Raw genomic sequence first — 16,710 nt, forward strand, 5'->3', positions numbered from 1 at the left:
AGAAGAAATGTCCGTTGACGCGACTCATATTAAACAGACTTTTTAATTGGTTTTGGAACATTTTTATTATGACCTTGTTAAGCCTTGCTGACTTTTCTCACTCTCTTCCTGTTGGTTGTTGCATTTCAGTTCACACATTTAGCAAATCTCCTGGACTGGGATTACAGCTTGCTAGGGATTTAGGATTTCTGCCTGCCCAACACATGTTGCACAGTTACCTTTGTGAGTTGTGCTTTCATGTCTGTTCTGCTGTCCATTGCTGCATTCTCTCTGTCTTTCATGAGAAGCCAGCCGTTTTGGCTGAGTGTATCCTGGGGACTAAGGAAACAACGACACGGCACCAAAGCTGCATCTTTTTGCTCTGAAATGGAACAATATTGAGATGGTTTTGAGATGAGCAGGTTTGCTGATGCAATAACATTTGAAGATTATTGATAAACTGTTTTAAGTGTTCAGAGAGTGATTTATTTATTTATTTATTTTTTTACGTGTGCTTTTTTCTTTGCATCTGTTTTGAAGCTAAACATGAAAGCAGCCCCTGATATTACTGATAATAATCCTTTTGTTCTTGTGGTTAGTGGAGTTGGATGGTTTACCCGTAAAGAACGTTCACTTTAAAGAAGTTGTGACTTCTTTTTTTTGCAAACTTAATTGACCCAAAGATTATCCACATTGATTCAGATTAACTGTCTGTGGGAACATTTCTGCAACTTCGAGGCAGCATCAAAACCAATCTCTGTTATAAGTGAGCAAATCCGAGATGAACAGCATCTTCAGTGTCAGCCCGCTGTCTTCAGCCCTCGTGTGTACCACCGCTGCTGCAGCGACTGGGGACAAGCCTGGACTTTTGGCTAAAGGGGCTTTTATCACAGAAGAGGACAAAAACAAAGATGTTGTTCCCAATAACAGCCAGCAGCAGGTCTTTCTGACACATGTGGTGGAGGAATTCTTCTGGATAGGCAGCAGCATTGTGGCCTTTTCCAAGTGGAGACTGGGCTACATGGGTAAGCTTAATCACATGTATGTTGCACAGAGGTAGTGTTTCCACAGCTGAGTGGGTTGGGTCTGTTTTAATGAACCCAGGCTGATTCTTTTATTGTGGGAAAGTTCAGAGTCAAACTTTGGTGTGGACCAATGACCAGGCTGAAGAAGAGCTTCATCTACAGAATATGTTGTGGAAGCAAACAAGACCAATCACAGAACTGTAGGATTTGGTTAGTGGGTTTGGCAATTCAAAAGCTAAATTAACCACTCTCTCCTACAGTCGTCCTTCATATTCTCATAACCAGTGACCAGTAATGTGCTGTTTATTAACTGCTATAAAATGCATCTTAAACTTTGTACCAACAGGAAGTTTAAACTGTAGAGTGGAAATAACCCCAACTCTAACAACAGATGATGCTGCAGCAACATTCTTTATAAGAAAACTGGTTCCCAATATTTAACATGTAGGTGCTGTTCAAACGAGATCCCTTTGCTAATTATAGGTTTACTGTAGTCTCTAATTCACTGACACAGTGACTTTGTCAGTCTTCATTATGTCTGTTGCCTCAGTTGGCCCATCTACAGATGGTTCGCTCTGGGCTTAACCCAGTGACCTGACTGAGGAGAATAGCCAAGTCCATCTCCTCGGCCCACATTGTGACTGTTGCAGCAGGTCAGTGGCCACATTCAGGTCATCCTGCCACGTCACTGAGATCCAGGCCTCAACTTTACTTCCATTGCCACCTGTTGTCTGGTTACTGATTTAACTCACAAGGACCACTAATGCCTGTTCAGTTCAGTTTTATTTATATAGCAGCAAACTGCAACAACAGTGGCCTCAAGCTGCTTTATATTATAAGATAAAGACAAAACCCCCAACAAGCATATGACCCCCTATGAGCAACCACTTGGTGACAATTGGAAGGAAAAACTCCCTTTTAACAGGAAGAAACCTCCGGCAGAACCAGGCTCAGGGAGGGGCGGGGCCATCTGCTGCGACTGGTTGGGGATGAGGCAAGGATGGCAGGACAGCAAACACGCTGTGGAAGAGAGACAGAGATTAACAGCACCTCCATGGCTGTTGTGTGGTTTTACTGATGCACATATTGGAATGCCACCCGAGTTTCTTCTGTATCCCACTGTTCAGGCTGCAGGACAGCAGGGACAAGCAGGTCCCCTCTCCAGATTAAGTCCATGTTGGTCAAACTCCCGACTGGACAGCCATTTGTTTTTGCTTCTCATAAGCTAAAATTTAATTAAAGTAAAATGCCTGCAAAAAGATGCAGTTTTTAACAATTGTATGTTTAATTAACAATATATGTGAACATTACATAAAGATAAAAACTTAATAAAGATAATAAAATTAAACCAAAAATAATGGCTGATCTACACGATCTCACCGGGTGTCACCATAACGTAAAACAATATAAAATGTGGACCAAGGAAGGAAGGAAAAAAAGCTGCTGTGTTTGCTTTTTCTATTTATTCTTCATAATGGTAACATTTGTGCATTTAACGTTTTAATAATCTTCAGCTGAGATTGCTGTTTTTTTTTTTTGTTTTTTTTTTAAGGTAATCAGGTAAAACGATTATTGTGCTGCATCTCAGTGATGCTCTTTTTCTTTTCACCATTATAGCTGGATAAAGAAAAGTTCTCTTCTTAGGACTTCTGTAGTGTCATTAATCATACATTCAGAGTCTGAGCCTGTTTCTTTTTTTTTCTTTTTTTTTTTTTTTTATCCATTTGAAATTCCAGCACTTTAAGTGTGAGGTTGTAACCATGGCAACAAGCCCAGACACCCAGTGGTGTCGACTGTACAGCTTTTCTGTGTGACTCATGCTCTAGTTTTGTGTCTAAAAGCTGTTGTTCATGTTTAGGATGCGATTGTCGTGGTTCTGAGCAGGATCAGGCAGCTCTGTAAACATGTCGTTACTGTTAGAGCAGTTACATGTTGAGCTGTAGTTGAGGGCAGATCAGTAACACCACCTGGTTGGAGTGAGAAAACAACAGAGCGGAGCATAAAGGGCATTTTTAATAATGATGGTGTTTTTGATCAGCTGATAATGGGATTGATAACGTGCCAGGATCAGTGGCAGGATCATTTTCTCAAATTCTAATGGACCATTGTCCATCTGCATACAGAATGATAGACGAGTGGGGTTGAGTTTTTCAACTGCACGAAGAAAACCTCGATTTCTACTGGTGTGAAAGCACTGAGCTCTTTGTGGTATTTTGAGTTTTAATGCATAAAAACAACCAACAAGAACAGCTGTGTACCTTCATGTAGGCACAGTTTCCCTGTCATCTGATCTGTGGACTTACTGGAGCTTAGACTCCAATTGTGAACTGTTCAAACTAAGCCAACAGACTGATGCTGTGTTGATTACAGCAGCTTGTGTTACCCGGGCTCAGTCAGCCTCCCACAGGCTGTGTTACCAACAGACAGATGTATTCCTTCATCTCTGTCCTGTGAGGTCTCTGTTATTATTTTCTTACATGATTTGAGGATTTATTGGTGTCATGCTACATTTGTACATTATTTAAATGCATGATTCAAACTGGTTGATTCATGATTTTACTAGCAGGCTGTAGCCACAGGCTACAGTGTTGAAAAGTAACATTTAATTTGGAAACCTGTAACTTTCCAAGCTATGCTACTTGTCTGTGAGCACTCTTTAGCTAACTACACCAGGAAGAAATTTCAAATACTAAACTTCCCAAGGGATTTTCCAACATTGGCCAGCTACAGGATGTCAGCAAACATATTGTTCTTTTAGCTGACCTGCAGGGGAGGGTGAGCAGAGCATGCTTTCCTTTGCTGCGCCCTCATATGTGATTTAATTGTGTTTAAGCCAACCATAAAGCTGAGTGTGTTCCATCTTGAAATGGGTCTCTTTGAAAACAGTTTGATTAGATGTGTTGAAATGAAACATGCTCACAAAATGGACAGTCTGCTTGCTCTTCACCTTATAGACATCCTGACAGTTTCCCTCTAAAATCAGTGAAGAGCTGACTGTAGAACTCTCGATGTATGCAGCGATGACTGCTAGAGTGGATTTATTTCAGACTTGACAAAGGGTTGAAGATGAGGCTTTCGATGGGTTTCAAGGCATTGTTTTCAGCAGTGTGACAGTCTGCCGTGAGAGTCTGGATGCTGTGACAACAGATCATTTCATGGATAACTGCCCTCTGTTTGGCTAGAAGAGTGAAGATCCCCAGCTCTGTTACAGCTACTAGGCACTAAGAAATTTGTACTGGAGTTTGGCTGCCTTTAGTCACTTATACCCAATTTATGCTTGTTCGATGCAGCCCATGACTTGACTGTTACTGTAAAACAGACATTCAAAATTTGTATCTAAATTGTAACAAAAATCTTTCATCAGAAAAACAGAAATCAATGCTGTTTCTGGTGTACGGTGTGAAAAATGTGTGAGTGGTGCAGCTCAATAGGCATGCTGTGATGAAGCATTGGTCTGTGGACATTGTTGTGGCTTCACTATTGATTCTTCAAAAAAATAAAACTTGTGTTCGCTTAAAGCCAAGAGGCCGCTCACTTCTTCTCTGCCACACAAGATTATCCAGTGCATTAGTTTCCATGATCACAGCGGGTCGTCTGTATGTCCACAGCTCCGTTTCTGCTGTACAAACACTATCTGCATATTTTTGGTGAGAATTTATAGCACGAACACTTTTAAGGACAGATTCCCACTTTCTTAATAAAAACAGTTTGCCTGCCTCACATTACCTTCAATGCAGCATTACTAATGCAACAGGCATGTTAGGTGTCCTAACATGGTGTGGATGTGTGAATGCGGATGTGGCCTAGTTTCCTGCATGCTGCTGTGAAAACAGTGGATGCTACAGAAAAATGAAACTGATGTGGTCAGGCGGGGTGTAACCACGGCACAGGGACATGTGGTTCCCACACCATCTAGTGTGGCTCTACTGTGATTACCACACCATTCACTTGCTTTGGAGGGAGCAATTGCTTTGCTTTACAATTCTGATGGATTTTGATGAACTACACATATATATATTCATGTGCACATACATACTTCTTGAATGAAAACATGCACTGTATGTACATTTCTGTTTCATGCTTTCCTGTGAATTTCAGTGCACATTCCAGCAGTTTCCCTTTTGACAATATTCCGTGTTTTCGTCTGTCTGTTTTGTTTTGTGTTTTCTTGCCTGCAGTGGAGAAATGCATGAGCTCCATGCAGATGGGGACCCAGATGTTGAAGCTCCGCGGCAGCTCCAAGGGACTCGTGCGGTTCTTCTATTTGGACGAACACAAGTCCTGCATCCGCTGGAGGCCGTCACGCAAGAATGAAAAGGCCAAGAGTGAGTGTTGTCTTCTTAAAGGCACAGTAAGAAAGCTGTGTGTCGCTACTCTGGGACTTTAAATATACACTGATCAAGCGTAACATTATGATCACTGACAGGTAAGGTGAATAACACTGATCATCTTTTCATCACGGCACCAGCAAGAAACTGAATAAATTATCAAAGTTCATGTTAGAAGCAGGAAAAATGGGGAGGCATAAGGATTTGGATGAGTTTGGCACAAGCTAAATAGTGATGGCTAGATGACAGGGTGTGAACATCTCTGAAGCTGTTGTGGGGTATTCACATTCTGCCATTGTCAGTATCAAAAATGGTCCAATAGAGCAACCATAGTTGACAGAGTCATGGGTGGCCAAGGCTCACTGCTGGTTCTGATAGAAAGCTGTCAGAATACACAGTCCATCGTGGTTTGCACGTGGGGTTGCATAGCTGCAGACAGGAAACGCCTGCAATGGGCATGTGATTATCAGGACTTGACTTAACGTCATGTGTGTATTACCTGGGAACACATGGGACCAGGAAGTATTACAGTAAAGAGGGCGTACATCGTGATGCTTTGGGCAATGTTCTGCTGGGGAACCTTGGGTTGTGCCGTCCACGTTCTCAGAATGGTTTGAGGAGAACAACGAGAAGTTCAAGGTGCTGACTTGGCCTTCAAATCAAATTCCATCATCTCAGTCCAGCTGAGCATCTGTAGGATGTCCTGAACAATCTGTGGAGGGCCCACAAAGGTATGTTTGAGCACACCTTTAGGGGTGTAGTGACAGCAAACTATGGACCAACATAATATTGGCAGGTGGCCTTAATGTTGTGCCTGAAGCTACCGGAACCATATTTTTAGTGAGAGGTGAGGCTTTATTGAAATTTCAGAGCTATTTCTACATGTTGTCCTTGCAAAGATATCTCAGCTTGATTGTCCTGAGTGTGAGCTACATCTTCAGTGAAGGATACAACATAAGGCCGGGCAATACGGACAAAGAATTATATTCTGAAAGATCATATATTTATAGTCTGAGTGGCAGCGTACAGTCTTTTATACAATACCAGCACTTTGACCAAATGTAACTTTAAGCAAATATGTTAAAAGAATATATGAGAAGATTTATTCCTGCATGTCATTCTGAAAGCTGAACACAGACCGGCTTAGTAGTAGCAACAATACTGCTAGCACAATAGACACAAACTAAGTTGAAAGAAGAAATAAGAACTGATTTCAGGTGGATAACAAAAGAGATCTAAGGATAAGCAGATCAATGTAACTGGAGGAGGCCCAAATTAGCAGCAATACCAGAGTTTATAGAAAATACAGAAAAGTGGATGTCAACAGCACAATCAATGAGTATTAAGTATAAAAAAGTGAATAAGATTCATAATATTATTTCTTAGCTAAGTCTGAAGTAAACAAGGAGGAAGATATTACATGCTAAACAGCTGAAAGCTAAAACAGAGTAGCTTGTCATTGCAGAATCCAGTGCAAGGATAAAGTGTTTGAAGAGTATAAAGCATTCAAATGGCCTCTGAGTCAGCAGCTTGTAAAGCATTGACTACTTATGCTTGAGAAGTGCACAGTCCCCTCAGTAAAGCTTCTATATAAGTTACATGAAAAGTGGAGAATGACAGCCTTTGAGACTGAAGACTAAGGAGGAGGATGGGCAAGCTTTGCAAAGCTGGTCGAACAGCATAATGGATCGGCCCATTAAAAAAGCTTTGCCTGTTAATAAGAAGCCAGTTATGGACTATTGTTCCATATGTTTCTTTTAATTTTTGGCACAATAGTATTATCATGTGCTTCTGAGACCTTTTGGTAATTGTTTTGCTTCCTCCATGACCAGTTGGGGTCAGAAAGGTACGAGTCACAATAGTAATATATGAGGTTACCTTTTATACATGCTCAGCATCTCAGATCTGCTTCAGTTTAACTGCTCAGCTAGAAACAGCAGATCATCTCCAAAGATCTTTGACAGATTCATGGTTAAGTGCACATTGTTCCCCTGTTTACCTTTCACTGTTTCAGGCTTTAAAGGTCTTATAGGTTTAACTCTTGCTCCAATAAATTTCCCCAATGGCCTGAAACACTTCCAATCCAAAAGAAAACAACAACGACAAAAAAGATTTGAGTGTTTTAGAAAAGAATCAAAGGGGATTTTCAGCAGTAGCTCTCAGTAGAAATGAGGTCTCATAGCAGCTTAGGGACTCGGTTCCCTGTTGCTCTGCCTGCTCCATCCCTGGATTTAATGAGCTTCTTAAGTCAACTTAATTATTCATCAGCTTTAATCTGCCCGCAGTGTCCTACACACAAAATAACACACATGCTCCCTTGAAAGTTAAAAACAATTAGAGCTTTATTTATTTATTAGGTTTTTTTTTGGAGGGGGTTGTGGTGGTGGGAGAACATCCTTTCTAAAAAAAAAAAAAAAAAAAAACGTTTTCAAATTAAATTAGGCAGTTTTTCATTGATTCAGCTCGGGTGCAGAGCTCTGCTCTGTGCAGGGCTCGCAAAATCGCTAGCCCGACGTCCCGGGGCTAGCGATTTTTCCAGTGGGCTACCAAAATCTAACTCAGCCCTGCCCGTCAGGCTATCATAGGAAGGAAAATATGTCTATGCTTTTGCATTCTTTCGCCAATGTAGCTGAGTAATTATGTCATTGGCATCGATGAGCCACTGTCAATATGTGACATATTGAAATCGCGTTTGAATTTGCGCTTGTTTTTTTGCTTTCACTTTCATTTTGCAATCGCGTGAATGGTTTGTAGAGAGCAGCAGCACTGATTGGTGAGTGACGACTAATTGCGCACCATTTCCTCTGACTTCGTCTTATCACTCATTAGCTTACTGTTCAAACGCGACAAGTGAAATCTCTCGCAGCAAGCTTAAACATGTGAGAGGTTGAGTGCGCAAAGAATCGCTGACCGTTATGTGTGTGCGTGTGTAAAAGCAGCAGGATTTACGCTGGTATTTTAGTTCTGCTCAGCCAAATAAGACAGGTCAGGGTGAAGAAGTGACAGCCAAAGAAAAGCTTACCACAAAACGGAAAAGTTATGACAAATCAGACTATGAGGCAAAAAGAAAGTGCAGCTTTTTTGGTTTCATGGACAAAAGAATTTCTGTGGCTGGAATATGACAAGCTAAATAACATGATGTTCTGCCAGGTGTGTTGTGAGTTTCATTTGATTTCTGAGTCGACAAGCGCCTTTGTTACTGGGACTAGTAGTTTTAAGAAAGACCGCATCAGAACCCATGAGAAATGCAAGAAATGCATTATTGCCCAGTCTGCAGTATCTTTCCAGGAACAAACAGCAATTGCAAAAAACATACTAAAAATAAACCAAGCACAACAAGAACTCCTGAAAAAGCTGTTTAGAACAGTGTGCTATATTGCAAAAAGTGAACTACCATTGGCAAAATTTAGCAGTGTTTGCAAACTTCAAAAAGCAAATTTTTTTTACACAGTTCTTACAAGTTCATAGAAATTTCTGTTCAATTTGAACCAAGTATTTGAGTTGATGATTGTAATTTGTATACAGTTGTTGTGATTTTTATTTGAACAATTTTTTTGATGAATTTTTGTTTCCATTACAATATTATACTTTAATGTATAATATTGTAATGGAAACAAAACATTAAAAAATTGCTTTCTTTTTTATTCGGGCTCCTTAAATTTATTGTGGGCTACCAAAAACTGAAGAATGCCTGCCCGACGGGCTACCAGAGATTTTGAAATTTTGCGAGCCTTGCTGTGGTCTACAGCAGTGACTTGCCCACAGACACACCCACTGGTTCAGTGTCACATGCTGAAGCCAATCAGCAGACTGTTAGGCTAACAGGAGTAGCAGCAACATGTAAAGTACCACTAACTTTAAGCATCTTCTGTAACTGATTATGGGGATGTGTCATGCTGTATCATACCGTCCTTGTATTCATTTTTACTGAAAAATCAGTCGATTACATGGTGTCAGCGTGTCATTAGCCCAAACATGGCTCAGAGCAAGAGCCACCTGTCAGCCTGTGATGACCAGAGCTACAAGAGATCGGGCCTCCACCAAAGCACAATACTGCTTAAAATATGCCAGGAAGCTGTTCCTGCTGAGAGTAAAAACACCAGACTTGTTTCAACACTAGTGGCATAAACAATTACAAGTGCAGCCACTCAACACTCAGCTGAGGATTGCTGCACTCCATATTACAGGAAGTGCAAATGCTTCATAGAAGTTACTGATGTGGCTGCATGGCAGAAGAGATGGGTTGAAGTAAGTGGTAAAAAAAAGCCCCACCCCACGTAGAAAAGTTTTATTTATGTGAGGATACTGTGCAGGCTCCTAACAACGTACGAGGTTAACTTGCTGTTATTTATAAACTAAACATTTAAGCAGTCGTGTTGTACTTCACATTTCCAAGGTAAACACTACTAAGGCTACATTTCTGCTTACATTTCCTATACTTACTTTATACTGTGTCACTAAAGTTGCACAATAGTGGACAAAGAAGATGTCATTAGCCCCAATGGATGTTCCCAGCAAAGACGTTTCTCTTGCAAAAAGTGAACAAGCCACACAAATTCAGTGTCTGAGTGGCAAAAACATGAGAATATGCTTACAATTAAGTTAGCAGTTAACCTCAGAACAAACCAGAATTAAGAAAACAAAGAAATGCAGCAGACAAAATTACAGGAGAAGAGAAAATAAGTGGTTCCTTCCATCAGGAAACTGAAGTCATGTGATGCTCTGATGCTCCTATTTCTGCATCAGAGCATCTACTACAGATTGTTGTTGTTTTACGAAGCAGCAGTGTGACGACCTGAGGACAGAGATTCTGTCTGTGATGTGGTCAGAACTAAGCATCATTTGTTTAAAACTTGAATGTTATCAGTAATTAAGTGCCTGTTCTATCAGAGAGCGCAGGCACTTAACTGAACTTTATTTGTTTTGGAGTTTAAACCAATCCTGAGCTGTTAAAATGCTGAACTGTAGGTGAAATACAGCCTGCTGTACAAGCGTATAAATGGAAAAGTTGTGACTTGTCCGGTCCTTGGAGGAGGAGGACAACTGACGTTATCATCGCCATCATCAGCAACAGACAGTGATTCCAGACGTTCTCCTAATGCTCAACACTCTGAACACAGTTTACGCTTGTGCATAATTTATAAAATTATAGCAATAAGAAGAACTTGAATTTATTATAGTAACTCCCCCTGCGAGGTATGCAAAGAACACTAACAACCAGATGGCAGCATACACAACCCAGCAAGAGTAAGGCTCAAAATAAAGTTAGAAAAACGATACACAAGAACAAATGACTCAACAGCCAGAGTACATCAAATTATTATTATTATTATGAATATTATTATTATACCTCATGGTCTGTTTACTCCCATACTGTGTTAAAGTTACCTTATACCGCTAACTCACCGACTTGTTGTGTCCTCCAACAGTTTCCATCGACTCCATCCGGGAGGTGTGTGAGGGTAAGCAGTCTGAGATCTTCCAGCGCTATGCAGAGGGCAGCTTTGACCCAAACTGTTGCTTCAGCCTCTACTATGGAGAACACATGGAGTCCCTGGACCTGGTGTCCACGACTGGTGAGGAGGCACGCACTTGGATCACAGGCCTCAAGTACCTGGTGGCTGGGATCAGTGATGAGGACAGCCTTGCTAAGAGGCAGCGCACCCGTGACCAATATCCTTTTCATTGTACTGTTTGCTTTCAGCCTCTTCACCTGTATCGTGTAACTGCATATGTTACATACTATAGAATTTCAAAACATTAATAGAGGGCAATTTAAAGCATTGACAGGCTGAACTGACCCATTGCACTGACGTTACACTGCTCTGGTTATAAACGATAAATGTGCTGAACTGTTGTGGTGACTTTCCTTAACCAGAGTGTCACCACATGGCTAAAGCAGACCTTCACAGAGGCTGATAAGAATGGCGATGGCAGCTTAAGCATCAGCGAAGTTCTCCAGCTCCTGCACAAACTCAATGTCAACCTGCCCCGACAGAAGGTCAAACAGATGTTCAAGGTACAGAGCAAATTAACCTGAGTGACCTCCAGACTCAGGAGGACCGTACGGGACACAAAGGCATGTGTGGGCACATGGTTTAGTGAGGTGTTTAAAGACCAATAGCACTTTGATTTATCGTAGCACTGTGAATGGAAAACGTGTCTTCTGTCAGCAGCTGCTGAAATCAATCTTTCTCACAGTCAGAGCTACAGTCGTCATGTGCTAACCCTGTGGCTGGGCCTCACCTCCCTCAGTCACTGAACATGGAAAGAAATCTTTACACAAATCTTTACGCAAAATTGCAAAAGCAATTTTAAAAATGTGTACAGCCAAACAATAAATACTGATCGTGTACGTACGATTTATTAGTTCAGCTCATAAATCTGATCATTTTACCTTCTGAAAACTGTACAAATGTGTAAAACTACATGCAGCTCTCTCTCGGTCACTTACAAAACCTTAAATATGTGTGGACGAATCGCCTGATACGCACAGTGTCCACCATCTGTTTTGAGACAAATTTAATGCTGCCATCTTCTCACCGATCCACAAATGTAAGATACATTCAATTTCCAGTGTAAAACTGGGACATCTGAGCTTCCACTGCATCTTAGTTTGGGGTTCTACATCTTGGTTTACGCCTGTGGATCATATATAACTCTTTTGAGGCACTTCTCCAAATCTCTTTGTGCTGCTGGTTCCTGTTGGAGCATTTTAATGCAAGTAACTGACAAATAATATGGCTTCCTATGTGGCCCAAGATATCTGTGCTCCATTACTGCTGAGTATTAAGTAATAATGACCAGGTATGTATGGCAGGGAGTGACATCATATTGACATCTATGGACACTAATTGCGGTGACTATGACTGTTATAAACCATCTGATACTGCAATGTGTTCTTTCTTTGCATTTGCACAGTCATCAGACAGATAGTGTTTTTTGGTCAAAGATGTTGTTAACACTGCTAAGAAAGTTTGGAAACTCTACATTTCATTGTTTTAAATGGTCACCTGTTTACAATTACCCTGAACCTATCAAGCCCAGCACTGGTGTAGTGGAGTTACTACTACACCAGATCTGTCCTGTGAGTGACGGTCTGTAAAACCCATCTGAGCTTTGGCCTGTGTTTTGTCACAATTTAAAATACAGAGACTCATAGTTCTGCCTGTGGGGAAAATTCAAGTAAAAAATTCTAAATGGACTGTTTATTCCCCACCTATGCTTTCTGGCATTCACATGTCTAATGCATCGGGGAACAACCTGCATATATTTGGATATTTGGCATGCAGACTGGAGAGGCCAGGGGTCGAACCACCAACCTTGCGATTAGCAGTTGACCTGCTCTACCTCCTGAGCTACAGCCACCCCGAGGGCAGGGTCAAGGTGCAGCTAACAGCTTGAAATTGCTAACAAGCACCACCATCATCTTCTGCTGCACTCATGCCTGCTTTCGCGTCTTCTGATGCAAAAATATTCCACTTGTATCCATATCCAACCTCGATCTCCCTGCACTGGCCAGCTTTATAGGATTAGGTAAATTATTCAATGCATTGGATATGAGGCTGAGAGCTAGGGGGGAGATTATGCTTTTAAATTAAAATGTCCACATTTGATATTATTTGGTACAAATTAATTCCCATGTATAAAGTGAACGGTTGTAGTATTCCTTTAAAGAAACCTCACTCCAGAGGCTGTTGGTTAATTTACTTACAGCAATGCAACAGCATCTACAAGTGGATGTGATCCATGACTTACTAAGCTTGCTAGTGCAAAGGCTAATGCAGCTTGTAAAATGTGTAAAATATGATCCACTGTCAATCCAGGTCAAGAAAGGTGTTACTAGGTCACATGAGACAGCAGTGTGTGAGTGAGCAGGGAACAGACTGTGACTAATATAGATGTTGGCTAAAGGATTAGTGTGCTGAAGGTTGATTTGGCCCTTTTAGCCGGATTCCTGTCACTAAGTCAAACGATCTATTGACAGTCAGCCATATGGTGCTGCTGGGACACAGATGGCCTCTGGCGTATTGCAGGTGTGTTCTGACACTGATGAGGATTTGTGTGTTAATGATCTCTAAACTCATTCTTTGGTTTAATCTACTTACAATGAAGATAAATAATAGTGTCCTTACCTCTTTCTCAGTGTGTAGCGATACTACATATGATCACATTCCACACGTTAGTGAATATACTTTACCACACCAAGAATGAACAGTAAAAGGCACACAGAGAGAACAGATAAAGCAGTGCAGTCATGTAAATGAGGGTAGACCAGTGCACCACAGACTTCATCATCAAATCTAACCATAAATAACTAAACATTTCCATGGATGTATTAGTAGTATTGTATCAGACAACATTACTTTTCTCTACTTGGGAAACTAGCAAGTGAATTTTCAGTAAAACTTGTTAGAGGGAAAAAGTTGCAGTGAACCACTGTGGAACAGGGCAGGTGGGTGTGCATCCAATTAACTTTTTCCATACGAACACCATGGATGCCCGGGTTACAAATGAATAAGCTCTTGTCCTTAAAGACAGCGTTTATTTACCCAGTGGGGCAATTTTTTCACTACTTTTGATTTTACCTTTAAAAACTATTTAGCTTGCCTTATTTGATATCATTCTTTTCACCACATCCTCACATGTCTAAATTTATAGTTACATATACATACTGTAGAGAACTGATCTAAACCACATAAAAAACAAAAAACCTGAGTAGGAAATGGTTAGATTTTTCTTTTACTGTAAAAACCACAAAGATGTTTATTGAATCATCTTCATAACTTGAAATGCAACTGTAATTTGTAAATTAAAAAACTTCTGCATAAAGTAAGCCAGTACCTCAAGTCTTTTTTTTTTTTTTTTTTTTTTCTTTTTTTTTTTTTTTGGACAACCATTTAAAAATATTCCTACCGCTAAAATTACAGAACAATTAAGATGCGACGCAATTTATTTGTGCCACTCTAAAAATAGTTTCTGTCCACCACAAGACAGAGGAACACATCGCAGGGCTGAAACCTGCCGGCCTCACATCTCAAAACTCGTTATCACTTGCTCTCTCACCATTGTCACTCCTAAAACGTTCTTCTCTTCAAGCATTCAGCTTGGTCTGCTGATCTGCTGTGTCCAAAGTCCCACTAGGTAACCAAGCCCAGTAGGACTCCTCCTTCAGTTTGATGGCTCCCTTCTCCCTTCACCTTTTTGGGCTCCTTGTAGCAGCCTCAACAATAGAGGTGGAGAATGTGGTCCATTTGGACTTAATGTCCCCAGCCATTTCAGAATGCTGTTGATGTTTTGCTGGAGGTGGGAGTCGAAGATCTCACGGACCTGGTAAGACAATACCAGCACATTCTCTGTGCTGGTAATAAATGCATGAACTAGTTTTTCAGCATCACTCTGAGACAGGATATTTCTAATTTTAGAGATGTTGCACAAATGGAAGAAAGCAGTCTTACATATTTGTTTAATATGTGCATTGAAGGACATGTCCTGGTCAAAATGACTCCAAGGTTCCTCACAGTGTTACTGGAGGCCAAGGTAATGCCATCCAGAGTAAGTTGTTTTTGTTTTTTCTGGATAGCATTACCTACGATTTTTCGGGCTGGGTTTTATCTGAATTTCAAAGCAGAAAATTAGAGGTCATCCAGGCCTTTGTCTTTAAAAACATTCCCACAGTTTAACTAATTGGTTTGTTTTATCCGGTTTCATGGATCAATAACATGAAAACTAACTGTACAGCCAGATATGAGGTTGTGCTGAAAAAAATGATGCCAAAGAAGGTAAACTGTTTTTAAAACCGAAAAATAAATGTGAAGTTAAATTAGTGAAAAACTGCCAAATTCATCCTGGACCCCAAAGGATTAATGGCACCGGAAAAATCCAAAAACATCATTCTCATAAAGCCCTGATGTGTCTTTTGTCCTGTCTTCTTCTTTTCACCCCAACCAGTTGTGGCAGATAGCTGCTCCTCCTCGAGCCTGGTTCTGCTGGACGTTTCTCGCTGTTTAAAGGGGGAATCTTCTCGTTCCTGCTGTCACCAAGTGATTGCCAGAGGGTTTTCTCTGTATTGCTGTAGGGTCTTAACCTTACAATATAACGGGCAGTGAGCAGTTGTGATTTGACGTTATATAAATAAAATTGAACACACATGGTTTATGTAGCTGAGCCACAGTCAGCAAGCCTGAAAAATACAAGATTCATTGACAACCATACAAAAAGCTGCTGCAACAGGCGTCCCTCGCATGGTACCATCTGATCTAGCCTTGTTGTGTATTTGTTCCAGGAAATGGAGACCTGTATACATTTGTAGTGACAAAGCAGAGCTACATCGTTATTGACACAGGTTGGATGTAACAGCTGGAGGTGTTATTGTACTAAATAAAATGTAAAGAAGCACGGCTCTTCAGCAGGGGATTTGCTCACTGATTAATCACAGTGGAGTCTTGCACATGTGCATGTGGGGTGCAAGCTTTGTAGGAACAAGAAGCGGCTGGACTGATTGGTGAATTAGTGGATATTAGCTGTCGAGTATATTGGTTCATAAATAAGAAATGGGAGTCAGTAAGGCTAGAATGATGATGATGCCTTTAAGCTGCATTTCCCTTACGTGCTATTTTCACTGTTTACAAAGAACAACACAAATATTATTTAATTTACTGCATCACACGTGACAGACTTACTTTAAATGCTGGACCTAAATTCATTTATTAGACAGATTTTATATAATCCCATAAATTAACTTGTTACAGCAGTACAACAGACTGAAGGAAAGGTGAATTAGAATAAAACCCTACGTGGCCCTGTGTGGGAAAAGTGATTGCCCTTAGTTATAACATAAATGAACTGTGTTGTGTCACATCTTTGGAAAGCCACACCCAGGCCTGGTTACTGTCACACTTGCTCTCAGTTACCCAAATAGGGCTTGCCTGATCAAGTGGAATATTCAGGAACAAGTGAGAAACTAATTGAGGTTATAAAGCTGTGGGACTCCAGCAAACCACAGTCGTAATATTTCTTTTTAATATTTAAATGTGTGTCATGATCTGAAACATTCAAGTGTGACAAACATATAAAAAAATAGGAAATCAGGAAACATGCAAAGACTTTTTCACACCACTGTATCCTAAAAAAATTCAATTTCAACATAATTCAGTTTTGTTTTATATCATCTACAGCAGCGGTCCCCAACCTTTTTTTCGCCACGGACCGGTTTAAGCCCGACAATATTTTCATGGACCGGCCTTTAAGGTGTCGCGGATAAATACAACAAAATAAAACTAGTACCGGTACCGAAAAAAAGAAAATTTATTCATAAAACACGTGAAAAGACCAAGGAAAACCGAGTAAACGACAACAAAATAACGCTGAAAACCGAT

The 16,710-nt window shown here is 40.6% G+C and overlaps 1 protein-coding gene across 1 annotated transcript in view; it reads left to right on the top strand.

Moving 5' to 3' along the window:
- The first annotated feature begins 233 nt into the window (after positions 1-233).
- Positions 234-16,710, top strand: part of plch2a (phospholipase C, eta 2a) — a 67,798-nt gene continuing 51,321 nt past the window's right edge. Inside the window, 4 exon segments of the mRNA XM_086278939.1 lie at positions 234-1,004; positions 5,183-5,329; positions 10,762-11,005; positions 11,222-11,351. Of these exon segments, the coding sequence (XP_086135065.1) occupies positions 761-1,004; positions 5,183-5,329; positions 10,762-11,005; positions 11,222-11,351 (765 nt within the window). The 5' untranslated portion in view covers positions 234-760.

The sequence above is a fragment of the Aulonocara sp. 'chitande type north' Nkhata Bay genome, linkage group LG20 (assembly GCF_057382095.1).
Source record: "Aulonocara sp. 'chitande type north' Nkhata Bay isolate Kocher_YH1m ecotype deep benthic linkage group LG20, A_spYH_male_GT1.1, whole genome shotgun sequence".
Classification (NCBI taxonomy): Eukaryota; Metazoa; Chordata; class Actinopteri; order Cichliformes; family Cichlidae; genus Aulonocara; species Aulonocara sp. 'chitande type north' Nkhata Bay.